Here is a 21,704-nt window from a genome sequence, read left to right on the forward strand (position 1 = left end):
AGGTAGCCAGCTGCGGTCAGGGAGGTGGCTGTGGGATGGCAATGTCACAACAGCCTGAGTGGATCAAGCCCTCTTTGCCACTAGAGATAAGGAGATTTGCATGTCCAGCTGTGTGTGAAGCTGAACTGTTAGGTGCATGTGGGTAAGAAACAGAAACAAAAATCAGGATTGGATTAAACAAAGCCAAACCATAAACCAGGAGAAAGGGATTTTGCTGTCCTCAGCAACACCTCCAGTGAGCAGCACCTTGCAGGGGTCCGTGCTAAGCAGCCTGCGCAGCCAGCAGGCAGCAGCATGTTCATGACAGTTACCAAGGTATTCAATGTGAGGAGCTGCAGAGAGTGGCAGAGAAATTCTAGGGGAGGCTTGAAGGAGTTAGCAGACAGACAGGCAAGCTCAGCCCAACAAACGCAGGCACCCCGGCAGAGGGAGGGGAGCTTAGGAAGCAACCTCTGTGTGGATGGAAAGAAGAGCGAGATGCCCCCAGGCCAGCGGGGAGCAGTGAGGGCAGTGAGCTGTCCTGGGGCAGCACTGCAGAGAACAATCCTGAGGGCTGACTCTGGGGCTCAGTTCAGTGGCAGAGAGCAGAAGCTGCACGGGGTGGGGTCAGATCCCCTCAGCTCTGTGCATCACTGTTTGCACGCAAGGGCAGTGGGTTAGGAGTGAAGGCAGCAGGCACTGTCTGAGCCTCTGTCTTTATTTGTTTAGCATTTAAAGATGTGTTTTCCTTGCATGGTGCTCTGCTCCTTTGATGCTGCCTTTTTAAGCTGACTTTATGGTGTGTTTAGGTGGTGCCTCCTGAACCCTCTGCTGTGATTTGCACTTGCAGCCTATTTTGCAGTAACGACTAAATGCTTGTTTGGTGAAGATTGCCCACATGATATCCTTATTTCCTATTCACCACTGAAAATGAGGAGGGCTTTCTTTTAAAGCCAGTGAAAGATGTATCATAAAGGTTCATTCTGGACTCTAACAATAAAAGGGCTGCAAGGAATGCATAACTCCATTTTATTTCTCAGTAGCCATTATGTCTCCTTTGGAACCATTGCCTTATTATGTAAATATCAGTTGGACCATCTTTAGTTTACACAGTAGCATAGCCCCCTAATTATTTATTTTGACAGCTGTTATGATAGTTATTAATATGCACTTTAAAGCTGAGAGATCTCCTGCCTGTTTTGTTAAGCTGTGGCTTGGTGGTGTTTGTGCAGAGTCAGATGGTTGGTCAGGCAGTGTAAGAACTACAAACAGTAATGCCTCTGTTGGAGAACATCACTCGGTGCTAGCCCCAGAAGAAAATGCCCAGGCTGTTTCAGAGTAGCCTGTTAAAGAGCTTGTGGCAGCACCGTGGAAAGCACATGCAAATGCAGAGGAGTCTCCTTTGGGGTGGGCAGACCAGGTCCTTGAATCAGAGCCCTGCACTCCAAGTGACAAACAGCAGCGTTGGGAAGGCCAAACGAGCCGGATGGGTGTCGCTGCCCGAGGATTTAGGTCGTACCTAAGCTGCTTCCCAAACACCATCACTGGGCTCAGAGCCAGCCAGCATTCACTCTCCTTTATTTGCAGGTTTTATGGTTTTCACCTCAAAGTCATTGAGCTGTCCTAGGTTGGGTGTTGTGCAGTGTTAATCTGTTTGCCCTGGGCAAGCAGTGCAGTGGTGTGGGAGTCTGAGGCTTTGTCTCTGTTTGTTGTTGAAGAGCGAGACATGGTGGGACTGGATCTGGAGGGTGCAATAGCTGTGGTCCCAAAGTCACAGAATCACAGAATGTCAGGGGCTGGAAGGGACCTCCAAAGCTTATCCAGCCCAACCCCTGGCTGTGGTGCTTGGGGATATGGTTGAGGCTGGTAGAGCAGGGTTCTGGGCTGGAATTGGTGATCCTGAGGGGCTTTGCCAGCCTGGATGTTCTGTGATTCTGTGTGATTCTAGTCATGAGTTGTGTTATTCAAGTGTAAATATCCTTGAATGGATAATGGTGTCTGAGTGTGAAGCTTCCAGATTTCTCTGTGAAACATCATGCTTGAATTTGCCTTTCATTCCCCCCTCACTCAGGAAGGTGTCTCATACTGGTGCATAAGCCCTGAGTTAATGGAGATGGGGCCAAACAGAATCATAGAGTCACCTGGCATGGAAGGGACCTCCTAAGCTCATCCAGTCCAACCCCCCTGCAGTCAGCAGGGACATCCTCAGCTAGATCAGGTTGCCCAGAGCCACCTTGGGTATCTCCAGGGATGAGTGCTCACCCATCTCTCTCTGTGACCTGTTGCAGTGCTCCTAGTCCGTGTAAGCAGAGTCCAGACCGTTGCAGGAAGGCTGCAGGCAGCTGTGTCCTCATTTTGCCATTGCAGTTCTGCGGGTGCCATCAAAATGCATGTTGTGTCTCCTTGTCCACACCACTCCCCCCTTGTGCATGGTGGTGTGAAAGCCCAGGACTGGTTTATTGATTGAACCCAGAAAATGCCCTCTGCAGGTTACTGTGCTGCCCCTGGCTCCCTACTTGGACTGACTTAGGAATTCCGGTTGTAAGGCAGTTCATTAGCTTTCCAAGTGAAGCTGTGCTCTGTACAAAACCTCTCTTTGATCTCTCACCCTTTCTGAAATTAAAGTCTCTGATTCTGATTGCTAGAACCCCCCTGATTGCTGCGGGAGTTATTGGTGGCCTCTTCATCATCGTCATCATGGGCCTGACATTTGCCGTCTACGTCCGTCGCAAGAGCATTAAAAAGAAGAGAGCACTGCGAAGATTCCTGGAGACTGAGGTGAGAGTGCTGCTGCTCACACTCTTTGAAAAGATGTCTTCTGCCTTTCTGCTTCAGCTTGGAAGAAGCTTAAAGTCGTGTCCTTGCTGGGACAGGGAGGAGAGCAGGCACTGAAACCATAAAGTGTGCCTAAGTCATTCTCTTGAGGCATGTGGCTTGTGTCAGGAAATAGATGACTGTGTTAGGAGGTGAGGGTGCAGGAGCATCTGTGTGGCTGCACCAGCAATGGGTTCAAAACAAAGAAATCAAATCTCCAACAGTGCAGTACAAAGGCAGTTACAGACCATTGTACAGGCATTGAATGCAGCGTCCAGAGAGTCCAAGGGAGAGCCACAAGGATGCTGAAGGGGCTGCAGCACTGCCTGAGGAGGAGAGGCTGAGAGCCCTGGGGCTGCTTAGGCTGCAGAGGAGAAGGCTGAGAGGGGATCTGAGCAATGTCTGTCAAGAGCTGAGGGCTGGGGGCAGGAAGGAAGGGACAGGGACAGCCTCTGCTCACTTGTGCCCTGCCATAGGACAAGGGGAAAGGGATGGACACTGCAGCACAGCAAGTTCCAGCTCAACAGGAGCAACAACTTCTTGGCTGTGAGGGTGCCAGAGCCCTGGCACAGGCTGCCCAGAGAGGTTGTGGAGTGTCCTTCTGTGGAGCCTCTGCAGCCCTGTCTGGATGTGTTCCTGTGTGACCTGTGCTGCGTTGTCTGGCAGGGGTTGGGCTGGAAGATCTGCAGAGGTCCCTTCCCTGACATCCTGTTCTCTGTGATTCTGCCTGAGTTCAGCAGCACACTTAGCTGCTTTCATGCATAAACATTGCAGCTTTTCATCAAGTGCATACTGAGGTCGACATTTAACTGAAATTGCTTTTAAGTTCCTTCTGTAAGTTCTGATGCAAACTTAACCTCTTCAGAAATGCTTAAATGAAGAGGTTGTAACTTCACTTTTTCTCAGTGCCTACATACATTACCCTTACAGTTCAGATTCTGTCAAAGCCTGTTCGTGACCAGTAGTAATAATACATTTTATGAAGCCAAGATGCTCCCCAGAGCTTAACCAAATGAAGGTCACAGTTCAGCTGGTAAAAATATGTAGCAGAGCTCTAGGAGGGAGTTCTGTGCCCAGTTCAACCTCATTTTTGCAGTGCCAGGATTAGAGGGGACACTCTAGGAAGTGTGTTTAAACATAGCATTAAATCATTACCTTTCAGCCACAGCAAAGGTGATTCCTACCATCTCCTCAGTCCTATACCTGAGACACTTTGCAAGGGATGCTGCTTTTAAATGAGATTCCTGCTCTGTAAGATAATAAAGCTTTGGGAGTAGTGTTAGCTGGTGAGTCTTTGATTAGGCTCCCTTAACAATGCCAGGTTCTGTTCCCTTCCAGGTGTCCTGCTCCCACTCATCTCCAGTGCAGAGCAAAGAATTCATGCATCCCCACTCTGTTTGACTGCATGTCTTTGTTCTTGGCTGGAATTTGTCTTCAACACTGTTCAGCAGTGTGGAAAGCAATAGTCAGTGCAAAGCCAATCTTGCCCTTATATCAGCCCCTACTTAAGCATCAGTTATTTTAAGCAGGCAAATTTCACTGATTTTGGGAAGTGTTCCCTTTGTAGTTCAACTTCCATTCTCCATTTGGTCAGATAAAAGCTGGGACTGACAGTAGCTCTTGGGAGACCCTGGGCCTCCTCCTGAACACATGGGGAAGCTGCTGAAGATGACCTCAGGAGTATCATGAGAGAAACCCACAAGCAGGTGTAGCTTCAGCTAAAGTCTCTGCTTCTGGCTGAGGACTGGAAGTGACTTATTATTTCTGTAGGTCATCCCCCACAATACTCTACAAGACCCCTCACAGCAGTTCTTTCTGCCATGCCTGTGCTGGTGGACAGAAACTGTTGGTAGTCTTCACAAACTGAAAATACAGAAGTGTTCTGCCAGTCTGTCTGCTTTCCTTTTACAGTAATCCTTTCCTTCCTGGGGACAGTGCTGGGCATATCCAGTGGGAAGGAGGGAAGAGAAATCACTCTAAAGAATCACAGAATCGTGAGGGCTGAAAGTGTCCCAGCAATCATCCAGTTCCAAGCTCCCTGACGTGGGCAGGGACATCTCACACTAGATCAAGTTGGCCACAGCCACATCCAGCCTGGCTTTAAAAACTTCCAGGGATGAGGCTTCCACCACCTCCCTGGGCAGCCTGTGCCAGTGTCTCACCACCCTCATGGGGAAGAACTTCTTCCTAACATCCAATCTCAATCTCCCCTCCTCTAGCTTGGGTCTGTCCCCGCCAGTCCTACCACTATCTGACATCCTAACAAGTTCCTCCCCATCTTTCTTGTAGCCCCCTTCAGACACTGGAAGGCCACAATAGTGCCATGGTCTAGTTGACTGGATAGGGCTGGGTGCTAGGTTGGACTGGATGATCTTGGAGGTCTCTTCCAACCTGCTTGATTCTATGATTCTATGATTCTATGAATAAGGTCTCCTCATTGCCTTCTCTTCTCCAGACTGAACAGTCCCAACTCTCTCAGCCCGTCCCCACGGCAGAGCAGCTCCAGCCCTCTGATCATCCTCGACACACTCCAGCATGTCTAGGTCTTTCTTGTAATAGAGGCTCCAGAACTGCACACAGTACAGCTCAGAGATTATTTCTGTGCTAATCTGAGTTAGTGCTGTTGCTTTTGCTGTCTTTTCTTACCCCTGAGCAAAACTAATTATCCAGGTCAACTCCTGATGGAGTTCACGATGCTCAAGGAGCCCAAAACAGAATAAGAATGTGATGAGCTATTAAGTCAGGGCTATTAAAAAGAAATATGGATAACCTAAGAGACACTGAAATGGGCAAACACAGAATGTGGTGCCCTGCTAATACATAGTGTATTTCTCTCCTGTAGCAAAAGTCCTTGGAAGTGTTGTTATGACATCAGTTCAACTCCCAGCTCATAATTCCATTGCACAGCTCCTGGTGGCTGTGGTTTTCCTGTTGGCTGAGGGTTTTCTCGATCAGTTCTCTTGGTTTTGTAGCACTGTACATTTGCTTTTGAAGGGGAGAGGTCCCTCCATAGGGTAGCAGGTCAGCAGAGCCTAGCTCTGTCTAACTGCAGCGTGTGGCTGCTTTCAGTACAGACTTCTGACAGGTCTTTGAGTTCTCAAATATTTAAGAGTGTTGGGTTTGCTTCACAGCTTGTGGAACCGCTGACTCCAAGTGGCACAGCACCCAACCAAGCACAGCTTCGTATCCTGAAGGAAACTGAGCTGAAACGAGTCAAGGTTCTTGGCTCTGGAGCCTTTGGAACCGTCTACAAGGTAAGAACCTTCGCTGCACAGCAGTGAGTTCTCTCATTTGGCTTGGTCAAGTTCTGCGTTGCAGCAAACCTGCCTCTGCTGTTATTGGGCTCCTGAGCCCTGCCTGTCTGGGAAGCTCAGGGCAGTGCAGTGTGTGGAAGGAGGACGTGGTCAGGCTCCAGTGTTGGTTTGATCACACATGCAGAAATGTGTTCTTGGTGAGAAGAGGGATGTCAGCCACAACATTCTTGCATGCGAGAGGACTGCACAAGCTGGGCTGCCTTTGTCCTTCTCTTCAGAACTTCACAGAAGGCTTTTGGAAAGCCAGAGAAGCCTCATTTCTCTTTTTGCATTCCAGCGGGCTTCTTTTACCTTGGAAAATATTGGCATTAGCTAATCCCTAACACCTTTTGCTTCTTCCCTTCCAAGAGAAAAGGCTTCTTCCCTTCCACAACCAGGATGAGGATCAGGACCCATGAGGACAAAAACACAGTATTTTTTTAAGATCTATTCATCATGTCCAAATGAAGGCATGAAGTAGGGCTTAATGAGCACAGCAAGGCAGTCACCCTGCCCTGGGGGAGCAACCAAACCTGCCAAATGGAGGCGATAGGCCAGAGCACTGAAGGAGGGCTCAGGCTGAGGAGAAACTGGCAGAAGTGCAGGGGAACTCATTCCAGCTACAAGGGCATGGGAGTACATTTTTGGATCATCAGTTTGGATACACTTAGGCAATAGTTATAGAGATAGGTGCCGTGCTGTTGCCGAGAGCACGAGAAGAGTCAGGAGAGATGGAAAAGTAGCCCTACACACACAGATGTGGATCTCAGTATTGAAGTTCACTTTGTGGGCATCTGAGTTTTTCATTTTCAGACATCAATCCATTAGAAAAATAGCCCTTGAATGTCTGGCTCTGAATATGTTGTCCTCAGGTGTCCTGTCCCTGCATTATATGACCTGCTGCTAAGCAATTTTGAGAGTTTCCTGACAGTGTCAGTGAGTTTAGCACTAGAATCCAGGCAGAAGGTCCAAGGGTTTGTGTGCTTTGATCAGTCAGTGGGGAAAGCATGGGTGGCACTGATGTGCTGGCGTCGCTCCCTGAAAACTTGGTGGTAGACAGGAAAACCAAGGGGCCTGAGGAGGATATTCACTTACACCAGAATCTTCCATTGCACACAGAGGTTCTTGTGTGTAAGGAGTGGTTCTGTGGGGTCTGCTCCGTAGCTTTGTGTGTTCTGCAGTCATCCAAGAGAGCGTTAGCGCTGAGCGAAGCTGTTCTGATTGTTGTCCTGTTGGTCTTCTGGCACTCCTTTCGGTTTTTGTTTTTCTTTTCCAGGGTATTTGGGTCCCTGAGGGAGAAACTGTAAAGATTCCTGTGGCAATTAAGATCCTTAATGAGACCACTGGTCCCAAGGCCAATGTGGAGTTCATGGATGTAAGTAAGAGACAATCAGAGTCCTTGAGTGTTTCTGGGAGGTGTGGTGTGTTTCTCTTCTGTAGTCTCCAGGGGCTCCAAAGAAGAATGTTTGCCAGTTTAATTCCCTTGTATGTAAATAGTAGACAAAGGCTTGTGCACAGGGCCAGTGCTGTGCTCATCTTCAGTGAGAGCCCCTAGATAAAGTCAGCTGCTCAGATTTTGTGTGCAGGCTCTTTTCCTCCTTCCCTTATCTTTGGTGTGCTCAGCGTTGATGCATATCCGCAGGGTTCTCTGTTGCAGCAATGTTCCAAACAAAACAACCCACCAGGGTTGCAGCTCAGCTGCAGGTAGGTCAGTCCTGCTTCTCTGGAGCTGTAGGCCTAAGCAGATCTGTGTGAGGCAATCCTCTGCCCTGTGTAGTTTGGTGCATGTAGATCATTGTGTTGTACAGCCCCAAGTAGCTGGATGACCAGGGCAATGCCAGTGCCATGGCAATGAAGGGCTGAGGTTCTCACTGTGTAGGTGTTGTGGATCCTAGGATAGGATCATAGAATCATAGAATGGTTTAGGGTGGAAGGGACCTCAAAGCTCATCCAGTTCCAACGCCCCCTGCCATGGGCAGGGACACCTCTCACTAGAACAGGTCACTCAAGGCCTCATCCAACCTGGCCTTGAACACCACCACGGAGGAAGCAGCCACAACCTCCCTGGGCAACCTGTGCCAGTGTCTCACCACCCTCACTGCAAACAACTTCTTCCTAACATCTAGTTTGAATCTCCGCTCTGCCAGTTTAAACCCTCCCCAGCCTTCCTGTAGCCCCCTTCAGATACTGCAAGGCCACTCCAAGGTCTCCTCCAAGAGTTCTCTTCTTCAGGCTGCACAGCCCCAACTCTCTCAGCCTGTCCTCACAGCAGCACTGCTGCAGCCCTCTGAGCATCTTGGTGGCCTCCTCTGGACTGGCTGTAACAGTTCCATGTCCTTCTTGTGCTGGGGGCTCCAGAACTGCACCCAGGAGTGCAGATGGGGTCTGAGGAGAGCAGAGCCAAGGGACAGAATCCCCTCCCTTGCCCTGCTGCCCACACTGCTCTTGCTGCAACCCAGAACATGGTTGCTTGGAGTTTTCTTACAAGTGGACATCCATCAGAGGAGGACTGAAACTCTTCTGCCTCCTGTGCCAGTGTCTTTCCGTGGCAGAGGAGCTGGGGACAAGCGAAGGAACTGTTTCTGTCTCTGTGCAAGAGGAGTGCACTAGAGGCATAAAGAGGACTGGGAGTTTGCTTCCTGGGTGAAACAATGGCCAAGAGTATTGCTTAGCAGCAGGGTGCCAGAGAGGGGATTGCTGCAACAGCAGCCTTTTGGACTGAATGTGCAGGGAGTGCAAGGCTGCCCAATTCCATCGGTGCTCCAGTGCAGCAGGTTCCAGGCTCAAGAGGAGGGAATTGTTACCACAGAATCACAAAAGACATCCGGTTGGAAGAGACCTCCAAGCTCCTCCAGTCCAACCTTCCACCCAGCACTGCAGGGGCAACACCAAACCATGTCCCTAAGCACAGCTCCACAGGCTGCTCAAACACCTCCAGCCATGGGGACTGCAGCACTGCCCTGGGCAGAACATTCCATGGCTGAGAACCCTCTCTGGGAAGAAATATTTCCTAGCATCCAGCCTCAACCTCCCCTGGGGCAGCTTGGAACCATTTCCTCTGCTCCTGTCCCTTGCCACCCAGGAGCAGAAGCTGCCCCCTCCTTGCTCCAGCCTCCCTGCAGGGAGCTGTAGAGAGCAATGAGCTCTGCCCTCAGCCTCCTCTTCTGCAGCCTCAACACCCCCAGCTCCTTCAGCTCCTCCTCACAGCCCAGCTGCTCCAGGCCCTTCTCCAGCCTCGCTGCCCTGCTCTGGACAGGCTGCAGCCCCTCAGTGTCCTTCCTGGAGTGAGGGGCCCAGAGCTGATCCCTTCCTGTCCCTGCTGCCCACCCTGCTCCTGATCCAAGCCAAGATGCCTTTGGCTTTCTTGGCCACCTGGGCACTGCTGGCTCATATTTAGTTGACTGCCAAGCAACATCCTCAGCTCCCTCTCTGAGCCATAGCTTTCCAACCACATATTCCCACGTCTGCATCAATGCATGGAAGTCAGTTGCTCTGAGCTGCTGTCACTGGCTGAGGCTATGACCCCTGACCTGTTAGAGCAACAACAGCAATATCTCCTTCTCTGATGCTGAGTAGCCCTGAAGTGCTCTGCAAGGCAAACGTCTGGTCCTCGATAAAAGACAGTTACTTGTGTAAGGTTTCACAGCTCAGTCTGAGCAGCTGCCTTAATTCACTGGACCACATTCCCTGCAGGGTATGTGTCTTAACTTCTGATAAACGACTTGGGAATGCTGCCGCTTGTTTGGAAACCTGAGAGCTTTTAGCTAGGTAAGGTAGAGCTGCACTAGGAAAGGTTTCTCTTTTAACAGTTTCTCATGAGTCTCTGACCCAGTGGTAATAAGGTGAGAAAAGAAGTAATTTTAGTCCCAGAGGTTAATAATACCCCAAAGGTTACTTTTAATCATGGTAAAAAAGAATAGGACTTCATCATTAGTTGGTCCAAGGGACGGTAAGGAGAAATAAGGCAGTTTGTATTGATCACAGGATCCCAGGATGTCAGGGGCTGGAAAGGACCTCTGGAGATCTTCCAGCCCAACCCCCCTGCCACAGCAGCACCAGAGAATCCAGCGCAGGTCACACAGGAACACATCCAGACAGGGCTGCAAAGGCTCCACAGAAGGACACTCCACAACCTCTCTGGGCAGCCTGTGCCAGGGCTCTGGGGTCCTCACAGCTTGCTCCTGGTGAGGTGGAACTTGCTGTGCTGCAGTGTCCATCCCTTGCTCCTTGTCCTACGGCAGGGCACAAGTGAGCAGAGGCTGTCCCTGTCCCTTCCTTCCTGCCCCCAGCCCTCAGCTCTTGACAGACATTGCTCAGATCCCCTCTCAGCCTTCTCCTCTGCAGCCTAAGCAGCCCCAGGGCTCTCAGCCTCCCCTCACGAGGCAGTGCTGCAGCCCCTTCAGCATCCCTGTGGCTCTCCCTTGGACTCTCTGGACGCTGCATTCAATGCCTGTACAATGGTCTGTAACTGCCTTTGTACTACACTGTTGGAGATTTGATTTCTTTGTTTTGAACCCATTGCTGGTGCAGCCACACAGATGCTCCTGCACCCTCACCTCCTAACACAGTCATCTATTTCCTGACACAAGCCACATGCCTCAAGAGAATGACTTAGGCACACTTTATGGTTTCAGTGCCTGCTCTCTTCCCTGTCCCAGCAAGGACACGACTTTAAGCTTCTTCCAAGCTGAAGCTATTATGTGAAGATAACTCAAATCATCTTTGATTGAGGAGCAAGTTATAGTTGGAAAATGCATTTACTGATTCTCACTCCAAGGCTTTGGTCAGTGTAACTCTCCTGATTAAATGTGGTACTCTTCACTGGTGTTATTTGAGGAGGAAAAATGCAGTGTACAAAGGCAAGCAAAATGCATTTCAGTGAAGGAAGTATTATGCATAGTCCTTGTTGGTTAAGAGCAGCTGTAGCAGGTTTGTTTTATGGTATCTAGGTGCATGAGTGCCAGGATGAACATGGTAAGGGGTAACTCTTTGTTAGGTAAGTGTCTGGAATTGATTGTGCAGGTGCAGAGGAGGACAGTGGGAAGGAGATGTCATCTTTTCACTCACACTTCTAATTTTGCTTTTCTGTACTTGATGGAGCAGGCCAGAGGAGGCCATGAAAATGCTCAGAGAGTTGGAACAGCTTTGCTCCAAGGACAGGCTGAGGGAGCTGGGGGTGTGCAGCCTGGAGAAGAGAAGGCTCCAGGGACACCTAATAGCAACCTGCCAGTATCTGAAGGAGGCTACAAAAAGCCTGCAGAGTTTGCAGGGACAGGATGAGTGCAATGGCTTCAAACTAGAGCAGAGCAGATTGAGATTGGATGTGAGGAACAAGTTCTGCACTATGAGGCTGCTGGAACGCTGGCACAGATTGCCCAGGGAGATGGTTGTGGCCCCATGCATGAAGATTTTCAAGGTGAGGCTGGACAGGGCTCTGGGTGACCTGATCTAGTTGAGGCTGCCCCTGCTGAGTGCAGGGAGGTTGGACTGGATGAGCTTTGGAGGTGCCTTCCAACCCAGAGCATTCTGTGGTTCTGAGTGCGCCTTTGCCAGCAGTGACTTCTCACTGGGTTGTTGTGTGTGTCCTTTGGCTTGCAAGTAAAGCTGAGCACTCCTTTTAGGGAGGCTCTGGGGAATGTAAAGCCTCTTGTAAACAGTGCTTTGTGTACCAGAGTACTTCGGTCAGTTCAGTGTCCACAGAAACAGCTGGTATCAGTGTAGTGGCATTGTCCATAGGCTCTGGTGGTTAAAACTTCTAATGGCAAACATCTAATTCTAAGAATGTTCTGGGAGTTCCTGAAATTCTGCTAAGTGCTAGGCTCAAAGAGTCAGGAGCAACCATTTGGCTGCTGGGGTTGTCATTTTGAGACCTTGAACGCCCCTAATGGGTCTATGATCGCAGTGATACAATGCGCGATGCTAGCACACGCAGAGGCCAAGCTCCTCCCATCCTCCTCCCATCAAGAGATGATGAATTGGCCTCTTTGGAATTTTCTTCCAGGGGTGGCACAGGGTCTATTTTCCAGGCTTTCTCCATGCACTTCTGCATGTCTCTTTACCCTGCAGCCTGCTCTCTTCCCTTGTTTCCATCACTGCAACACTCCATGTGCAGCAGTGCGAACTGAACTCTAGGAGCTAACCCATACCACCTCCTCCAGGGCAGCAGGTGGATGTGCATTGAGTCTTCTGTGGATTGGTTTTTCACCCTGCTGAGGTTGTTGCTTCTGTTGTGTAAAATGTAGGGTGACCTTTTTCTCACCTCTTTCTGAACTAACATTATCTGTGGAACTGAAGTGGTTAGGTGCTTCAGTTCTGGGGCAGAGTTCTCCCCCCTCCCTGGCCAGTCACACTTCAGAGAGCCCAGGAGGGCTCTGGAATGTGAATTGAGTGTGCAGGTCTGAGAGGAGACTCGCCAAGGGATGCAGGGAGTGTCAGGAGGGAAGGATATCCTGCTCCACACCTTAAGGCTGCTATCTGAATCACAGAATCACAGAATGGCTTAGGTTGGAAGAGACCTCAAAGCTCATCCTGTTCCAACTTCCTGCCACAGGCAGGGACACCTCCCACTAGAACAGGTCACCTATGTGAGGGTCCTGACTTTTAGAGGGAGAAGAGGCTCGTTGTGAAGAAAAAAAAAGGAAATGTGCAGCTTAAGAGATAGAAGCCGACACAAGAGAGACTTAAAATGTCACTTACAAACCAGTTTCCCCTCCCCAGCCTCCAGTCCTTGCTCTGTCGTGATGGTCTGGTAACTCAAGTGCCTGCTGCCTGCTCAGAGGCTTTGGCACCCAGCGGAGCGCTGGGCAGATAGTGCAGCGCATCCCGGGGCGCGCCGCTGCGGGGAGCACAGCCAACCACCCCTCAGCCTCAGACACCAGCTGCTTAGGCTAACTTGTCATGGGGAAGCAGCTGAGGGCCTTTCCTCTCTCAGCCCTTGAAGCTTGCTGCTGCCAGGAAGTAATCCTGTAAGCTGTGATTCTGTCCAGGGTTTTGATCCACTTACAAGTTTAATCTCTCCGTTCTGAACTTAAATGCTCCATTATCTGTTAGAAAACAATTAGAGGCTGCAAGCAGAAGCCTGCATACACAGAGCTCCTTGGGAGTCCCTGAGCTCGTTGAGATGAAGACAGTTTGACTGATGGTGGTCAGCTGATATCGGGCCAGAAGCTAATAATAGAAGGCAGTGCTGCTTAGCTAGGTGAGAAAGTTAACCTGGGAAAAATTAAGCTGAAGGGTTTGGGATTTATGGTTGGAAATAAATTTCCCATTCTCATTTGTTTCCTGGTAAGAGAGCTTCAGAGGCAGTTGGTTTCTTTTATGGTTTTATAATGAAGATCTAGGGGGCTTCTTGACTTGCCTGGACTCTCTGCAGCTCCCTGCTGCCTCTGGGAGCAGCCTGCAGTGTGCAGGAGAGCATTTGTCAAGTGAAGTGTAAAGGTAATAAGTGACAATGACCTCCAAGAGGCAGGCAGCAAACAAATTAGAGCTGCATACAGGGGGCAGATACCCACACCTTTTATTGATGTCTGGCCTAATTAAGTTAATAAAGCAGTCAGTTCCAGTGCAGTAAGGATGAGAAACAGCTCTTCCTAAACTGTAGTCAAACGAATCTTGAGAGCTTTCAATAGGAAAAACAAAATTCATGTAGCTGGCCAGAAAAGGAAGTTTCATCTCCTGCTCAGCTGAAAGCCTGCAACGGTCTGGACAAGTCTAGGTGCTGCCTTCTGCTATGTTTGGGTCATAGAATCATAGAATCAGACAGGGCTGGAAGGGACCACAAGGATCAGCCAGTTCCAACCCCCCTGCCATGGGCACAGACACCTCACACTAGATCAGGCTGTCCAGAGCCTCATCCAGCCTGGCCTTAAACACCTCCAGGAGCTTCCACCACCTCTGTGGGCAACCCATTCCAGGCTCTCACCACCCTCATGCTGAAGAACTTCTTCCTAACGTTCACTCTGAATCTATCCATTTCCAGCTTTGCTTCATTCCTCCCAGTCCTGTCACTGCCTGATACCCTAAAAAGTTCCTCCCCAGCTTTCTTGTAGGCCCATTTAGATACTGCAAGGCCACAATAAGGTTTCCTCAGAGCCTTCTCCTCTCCAGACTGCACAGCCCCAACTGCCTCAGTCTCTCCTCACAGCAGAGCAGCTCCAGCCCTCTGCTCATCCTCGTGGCCCTGCTCTGGACATGATACCGTTCTGGAGAGCACACTGGAGACACAGTGGGGAAGGTGAGAGAGGTCTTTCCACCACTGGCATTAAACGTAGGAAGTTCTGAGATGAAGCTTTTGGAGTCCTTCTCTGGCCTGCAGAGGAACCCCTGGGGCTCCCTATGGACATACTTTGTGATGTTCAGCTTCTCAGTTGTCCCTGGTGCTTTATGCTGGGGCTTCTTGTGAGATCCTGCCTGATGTCACAGGATCACAGCAAGGTTCAGGCTGGCAAAGCCCCTCAGGATCACCAAGTCCAACCCAGAACCCTACTCTACAAGGTTCACCCTAAACCATACCCCACCAAACCACCTTTAAACACACTCCACCGCCTCCCTAGGCAGCCATGTAAGACGACTGGAGAAATTCTTTTGTCTGTCCTTGGTTCAGTTCCTTGCATGCATCTTGTTCTAGCTGGGTGTTTGACCCAGGTCCTCAGCAGTCCACATAGATGCTTTTGAAAGAGCGAGAAGATAATCCTGCGCTGGGTGACAGATCCAGGCAGCCCCCACCCACCGACTGCCTGGGAAATACAACTGAGTTCATCTGGACATGCAGTTTAAAGGGCAGCCTTGGATCAAATGCAACCCTTTGTGGCAGCAGTCAGACACTTTCCTCATCCTCTTCCGACGTCGTTTCTGTAAACATCCTCCTTCCCAGCTGGCACAGGGGGTCTGTGAGAACAGCTGCTGGTGACCAGCCCTGTGGATGCACTGCCTCCCACTCTTCTTCAGCTGTGATTCCAGCAGGTTTAAGTTGCTGGGGTGCAAGGCAAAGCGTGACCTAACTCCTCTGGCTGTAGGCTTCCTTCACACCGGTGGAGCTGCTAGGAGGGGCAACTGTTGTCCTGCCCGTTCCAGCCACAGCAGCAGCTGACTGCCATTTCAGTTTCCAGCTTGCCCAGAGCTGCCAGAAGCCCTTGAGACCTCTGCATACCATACACAGGCCCTGAGAGTCCTCAGCCTCTACGCAAGCTGGAAATCTGGTTGCCCTCCAAGGCTAACTGCTTTTAGTCCCCTGAGGATTAACTATTTCAAGGCCACATCCCTGTTATTTCTATCTTAAGTAATAATTTAGTCTTTAAATGTCTTCAGTCACTTTTCCTTCTGTGCTCTGTGAGGGTGAGCTGTGTGTGTGCATTGATCTTCCATCTGCAGGAGCATGTGGCTGTCTGGAGAAAGCATGCCTGCAGAAGGGCTGCGATGCAAGCACAGACAGGCAAGCCAGGCTGTTTGGAAACAGTTCTGCTGGCACGCTGCTCTGACTGCAAACTAAGGCAAGGCAAAGACAGTTTGCCTCTGCTGCTGAGGGGGCAAATCTGGGCCCTGTGAAATCAACCTGAGCTTGCCAGGGAGTTCAGCAGGGCCAGGGCTCCACCCCTGGGATCATCCATCCAAGAAGTTCACCGTAGGCTTACGGGGGAATCGCATGCTGTAGCGAGTGACTGAGGTGAGGACTTGCTCCTAAATGAGTTAGGAAATCTATCCAGAAGCTCTTTGTTGATGGTGATGGCATCATTCCTGACTTAACGCTGGAAACCTGGCATAAGGATGGGTCAGTCTGTGGGTGGGCAGAAGGTCAGGGAGGAGTGCACCTTCAGTGAGTTTACTGCTCATATGGCATTGGGGGTGGGGGGTGGCTGACATGCTGGAAGGCTGTACTGCCATCTAAAGAGATCTGGACAGGCTGAGAGCTGGGGGAGCCAAAGCTCATGAAGTTCAGTGAGGACAAGTGCAGGGTCCTGCAGGTACCAGGACAGGCTGGGGCTGCCCTGATAGAAAGCAGCCCCATGGAGAAAGGCCTTGGAGTGCTGGTGGGCAGCAAGTTCTGCATGGGCCAGCAATGTGCCCTTGTGGCCAAGAGAGCCAGTGGCATTCTGGGGGCCATCAAAAACAATGTGTGCAGCAGTTTCAGGGAGCTTCTCCTCTCCCTCTACTCTGCCCTGGTGAGCACCTGCAGCTCTGCACCTGGTGACTGCACCTGGTGACCACACCTGGAGTACTGTGTCCAATTTTAGGCTCCCCAGGTTAAGAGAAACAGGGACCTGCTTGAGAGAGTCCATTGGAGGGTCGTAAGGATGATTGGGGATTGGAGAGAGACTGAGAGTCCTGGGGCTGTTTAGTCTGGAGAAGAGAAGGCTGAAAGAGGATCTGATCAATGCCTGTAAATACCTAAGGGTCAAGATGAAGGTGCCAGGCACTCTTTGGTGGTGCCCAGGCATAGGACAAGGAACATTGGGTACAAGCTAGAACATAGGAGGTTCCACCTTTGACACAAGGAGACACATCTGTATGGTGAGGGTGATGGAGCCCTGGAGCGGGCTGTCAAGAGAGGTTGTGGAGTCTCTTCTGGAGACTTTCCAAACCCTCCTGGATGCATTCCTGTGCAGCCTGTCCTAGGTGATCTTACTTTGGCAGGGGTTTGGAATCGCTGATCTCTGGAGGTCCCTTCCAACCCCTGATGTTCAGTGCTTTATTCATTGGGAGCCATAGTCGTGGTTCAGTTGAAATTATTAAAACAATCAAATCCAAGGAGTACTTTTGGCTGTGAAGTGTGGTGTTGTTAAGGAGGGGATTAGGTTGGAACCTGGGTCTGGGGTGAAATGAGATGAGGCCAATGTAAAAGTTATTAAATAATTTACTAACCTATACAGAGAAAACTTCCCCAAACTTACTCACAACTAAGCCACACAAGTCCTGTGGTGCGGTTGGTAGAGCTGTTTTTGCAGTGTCTGCATGCAATCAAATTATGCCATTTGGGAGAGGTGTTGGGAAATGTTTCTAACTAGAGAATCTTACAGCACAAACTGCTGCTGCTGCTGAGGTTGATCAAAGTCTTTTAGCAACCCAAATAAAGAGAGTTCAGATACTCACTGGTCGGAAGTCTTAATAGCTGCGTTCCAACAGCATACACAGGAAGGTGTAGGTATATGTATAGACATGGTGAGAGCCGTGTGGCTGTGGCTTCATCTGTGTGGCTGCTGCCAGTTCAGTCCAGATTGGGGCACACTGTCTGAGGATGGTTCACAGACACGAGAGGGACCTTCCACGGCTCTCAGGAGGTCATCGGATAGTCAGCAGTCACCTGGGCAAAACAGGGTCCGGGCTCGCAGGTTGGAGCAGTGTGACTGAGTGCTGTGTACAACAAGGAGTCAGCCGTTGGGCTGCAGCAGCAGGCTGGAGTGGCGGCTGGCAAGTCCCAGTGTTGAAACTTGTTGCTAGGTCATTGTTGGGTTGTTAACTATATTCGGCCTCGATCAGGCAGGGTCAGGCTGCCAGTCGCAGGCAAGTCCCCACTTAGCACAGTGCGAAGTGTGGTAGCACACAGGAGTGTGTAAGGTGATAGCAGCAGCAAACTAACAAAGTGTGGTAGCACACAGGAGTGTGTAAGGTGATAGCAGCAGCAAACTAACAAAGTGTGGTAGCACACAGGAGTGTGTAAGGCGATAGCAGCAGCAAACTAACAAAGTGTGGTAGCACACAGGAGTGTGTAAGGTGATAGCAGCGGCAAACTAACAAAGTGTGGTAGCACACAGGAGTGTGTAAGGCGATAGCAGCGGCAAACTAACAAAGTGTGGTAGCACACAGGAGTGTGTAAGGTGATAGCAGCAGCAAACTAACAAAGTGTGGTAGCACACAGCAGTGTGTAAGGTGATAGCAGCAGCAAACTAACAAAGTGTGGTAGCACACAGGAGTGTGTAAGGTGATAGCAGCAGCAAACTAACAAAGTGTGGTAGCACACAGCAGTGTGTAAGGTGATAGCAGCAGCAAACTAACAAAGTGTGGTAGCACACAGGAGTGTGTAAGGTGATAGCAGCAGCAAACTAACAAAGTGTGGTAGCACACAGGAGTGTGTAAGGCGATAGCAGCAGCAAACTAACAAAGTGTGGTAGCACACAGCAGTGTGTAAGGTGATAGCAGCAGCAAACTAACAAAGTGTGGTAGCACACAGGAGTGTGTAAGGCGATAGCAGCAGCAAACTAACAAAGTGTGGTAGCACACAGGAGTGTGTAAGGCGATAGCAGCGGCAAACTAACAAAGTGTGGTAGCACACAGGAGTGTGTAAGGTGATAGCAGCAGCAAACTAACAAAGTGTGGTAGCACACAGGAGTGTGTAAGGTGATAGCAGCAGCAAACTAACAAAGTGTGGTAGCACACAGCAGTGTGTAAGGTGATAGCAGCAGCAAACTAACAAAGTGTGGTAGCACACAGCAGTGTGTAAGGTGATAGCAGCAGCAAACTAACAAAGTGTGGTAGCACACAGGAGTGTGTAAGGTGATAGCAGCAGCAAACTAACAAAGTGTGGTAGCACACAGGAGTGTGTAAGGCGATAGCAGCAGCAAACTAACAAAGTGTGGTAGCACACAGCAGTGTGTAAGGTGATAGCAGCAGCAAACTAACAAAGTGTGGTAGCACACAGCAGTGTGTAAGGTGATAGCAGCAGCAAACTAACAAAGTGTGGTAGCACACAGGAGTGTGTAAGGCGATAGCAGCAGCAAACTAACAAAGTGTGGTAGCACACAGGAGTGTGTAAGGTGATAGCAGCAGCAAACTAACAAAGTGTGGTAGCACACAGGAGTGTGTAAGGTGATAGCAGCGGCAAACTAACAAAGTGTGGTAGCACACAGCAGTGTGTAAGGCGATAGCAGCAGCAAACTAACAAAGTGTGGTAGCACACAGCAGTGTGTAAGGTGATAGCAGCAGCAAACTAACAAAGTGTGGTAGCACACAGGAGTGTGTAAGGCGATAGCAGCAGCAAACTAACAAAGTGTGGTATCACACAGCAGTGTGTAAGGTGATAGCAGCAGCAAACTAACAAAGTGTGGTAGCACACAGCAGTGTGTAAGGTGATAGCAGCAGCAAACTAACAAAGTGTGGTAGCACACAGCAGTGTGTAAGGTGATAGCAGCAGCAAACTAACAAAGTGTGGTAGCACACAGGAGTGTGTAAGGTGATAGCAGCAGCAAACTAACAAAGTGTGGTAGCACACAGCAGTGTGTAAGGTGATAGCAGCAGCAAACTAACAAAGTGTGGTAGCACACAGGAGTGTGTAAGGTGATAGCAGCAGCAAACTAACAAAGTGTGGTAGCACACAGGAGTGTGTAAGGTGATAGCAGCAGCAAACTAACAAAGTGTGGTAGCACACAGGAGTGTGTAAGGCGATAGCAGCAGCAAACTAACAAAGTGTGGTAGCACACAGGAGTGTGTAAGGCGATAGCAGCAGCAAACTAACAAAGTGTGGTAGCACACAGGAGTGTGTAAGGCGATAGCAGCAGCAAACTAACAAAGTGTGGTAGCACACAGCAGTGTGTAAGGTGATAGCAGCAGCAAACTAACAAAGTGTGGTAGCACACAGGAGTGTGTAAGGTGATAGCAGCAGCAAACTAACAAAGTGTGGTAGCACACAGCAGTGTGTAAGGTGATAGCAGCAGCAAACTAACAAAGTGTGGTAGCACACAGGAGTGTGTAAGGTGATAGCAGCAGCAAACTAACAAAGTGTGGTAGCACACAGCAGTGTGTAAGGCGATAGCAGCAGCAAACTAACAAAGTGTGGTAGCACACAGGAGTGTGTAAGGTGATAGCAGCAGCAAACTAACAAAGTGTGGTAGCACACAGCAGTGTGTAAGGTGATAGCAGTGGCAAGCAAACAAAGGCAGCAGCAGCAGCAGGCAGTGAACAAGCAGGCAGAGGGGAGCAGCTTGTTTGCCTGTATTCTCCTCTTTGCCAGATGTGGGCCGAGGTTAATGGTCCTTTGGCCATGACATTATCCAATCGGCTCTGGCAGTCAGCCAAAACATCCCAAATTAGGCAGCGTCCACAGGCCTGGCTCGCCCAGGTACAGGAGGAGCACAGGCCCTGTGCCCGGTGTGCCATGAGCTAGGCACATGGCCTCTCCTGGCACAACAGCATTACACAGCCTGGGCCCTGGGCAGGCCAGGCTTTATGGTGCCAGGCCCTTTGTGGCCCTTTGTGTCCGTGCTTACCTCTGGTGTGGCAGATAGGTAAACATGTCCAGGCAAGGCAGAACATGTGTAAGCCTGTTTTGGGCCTGTGGGCCCTCCATGGCAGGTGTGTGGGGAGGAAGTGCCTGGAAGCCATGCCTTGTGTTATGGCTTCTTTCTCAGGGCGTGAGGGTCACCAGTGCCATGGTTTGGCACTTGTTGCGCGGGAGCCAGAGCCTGTTTACTGCAGCGTGCGGTTGGTTACTGGCGTAGCTGTGTGTGTTCCTGCTGGGGAGGGCAGGATCCCTTAGTTGCCAGTGGCGTCTCAGGACACAGTGGGAGAGAGCTTTTTTGGAGACTAGCTTAGAACTTGAATAAGCAAAAGATGGGGAAATTCAAAAAGATATTGAAGTCTGAGAAGTGGTTTTCTGGGTATAAAAGCATTACACAATAGTTCCTGTGATGGTTTGGGTGTTACCTGCCCCACCTCCCCTTAAGAAAATCACCCAGACTAGGCTCAGTGGCTCTGGAAATTGAATGATGCTTTATAGTTACAGCTTAGCACAAGATACAAGCAGGTAGTTACAACAGATACAGCAATAGACAAGTTAAAGGTAGTACAGGAACACAGCAGCCCTGCCAGAGACCAGAGTGCCCAGGAGGGGCTCCCAACCACCCTGCCACCTCCCTTCCACCCCTCTGCCTTATCCCAGACTTCGCCTTACATTTAAGGTAGTTTGGAGGGTCAGCTGGGGGGATTTAGGAAGCAGATAGATTAGTTACACAGACAGGAGGTTAGGTTAGAGAGAAGTTCATGCAGCCCCAAAGACAGAGAGCAAGCAACTCTGTTATCTGTTTGTGTTCTTGTTCTTATCCATCTCAGCAAGCCTGTGAGTGCAGCAGACATCAGCATTGTTTCTTTTTCACAGCCTACCACCTAATTCTTCTCACCAAAATATCCCAGCTGGGCTCAGACCAGCGCAGCTTCATTGGAAGACTTAGTCATGAGACCTTGGAATTGGTATTCTCATAATGAGTTTTCTCTTGCTTGTAGTATCAAGGGTCCCCAGTTCCTGGCATTGCACTGCATGATGCCATGCCACCCTTTACATCAAGTTTGACCTGGCCCTGACCCAGAATGCTCTCCTTCAGCACTCCCAGGCCTTAGATGCTTTGTACCTGTGGGCTTTTAGCAGGACAGTCTCACGCACTTCAGTGAGAACTTCTGCTGGGTAGTGTAAAGCCATGAATGGTGGAGGCTCAGCACCATGCCGCCTGCAGGTGCTGGCCTTCCCATCAGCACAGCCAGTGCAGGCTGAGGGGAGGCTGTTATCTGCGCAGGAACAATCTTGAAGCAGTGGTGTGCTGTGCCTGATAGACCTGTAGTTGCTTACACACATGAGAAACAGCCCTCCTGGACCGTCAGAAAGGTGTCTGGGAGCACTGGAACCCTTGGCCAGGGTCT

At 50.1% G+C, this 21,704-nt stretch overlaps 1 protein-coding gene across 6 annotated transcripts in view; it reads left to right on the plus strand.

Moving 5' to 3' along the window:
- The window catches only part of ERBB4 (erb-b2 receptor tyrosine kinase 4), a 915,544-nt gene that overhangs the window by 714,097 nt on the left and 179,743 nt on the right, over positions 1-21,704 (plus strand). For all 6 annotated transcript variants that reach the window (XM_064163916.1, XM_064163918.1, XM_064163919.1 and 3 more), the window contains 3 exons: positions 2,625-2,757; positions 5,925-6,047; positions 7,363-7,461. In XM_064163916.1, coding sequence (XP_064019986.1) covers positions 2,625-2,757; positions 5,925-6,047; positions 7,363-7,461 — 355 coding nt within the window. The remainder of the gene's footprint in view (positions 1-2,624; positions 2,758-5,924; positions 6,048-7,362; positions 7,462-21,704) is intronic.

The sequence above is a fragment of the Pogoniulus pusillus genome, chromosome 24 (genome assembly GCF_015220805.1).
Source record: "Pogoniulus pusillus isolate bPogPus1 chromosome 24, bPogPus1.pri, whole genome shotgun sequence".
In the NCBI taxonomy this organism is placed as follows: domain Eukaryota; kingdom Metazoa; phylum Chordata; class Aves; order Piciformes; family Lybiidae; genus Pogoniulus; species Pogoniulus pusillus.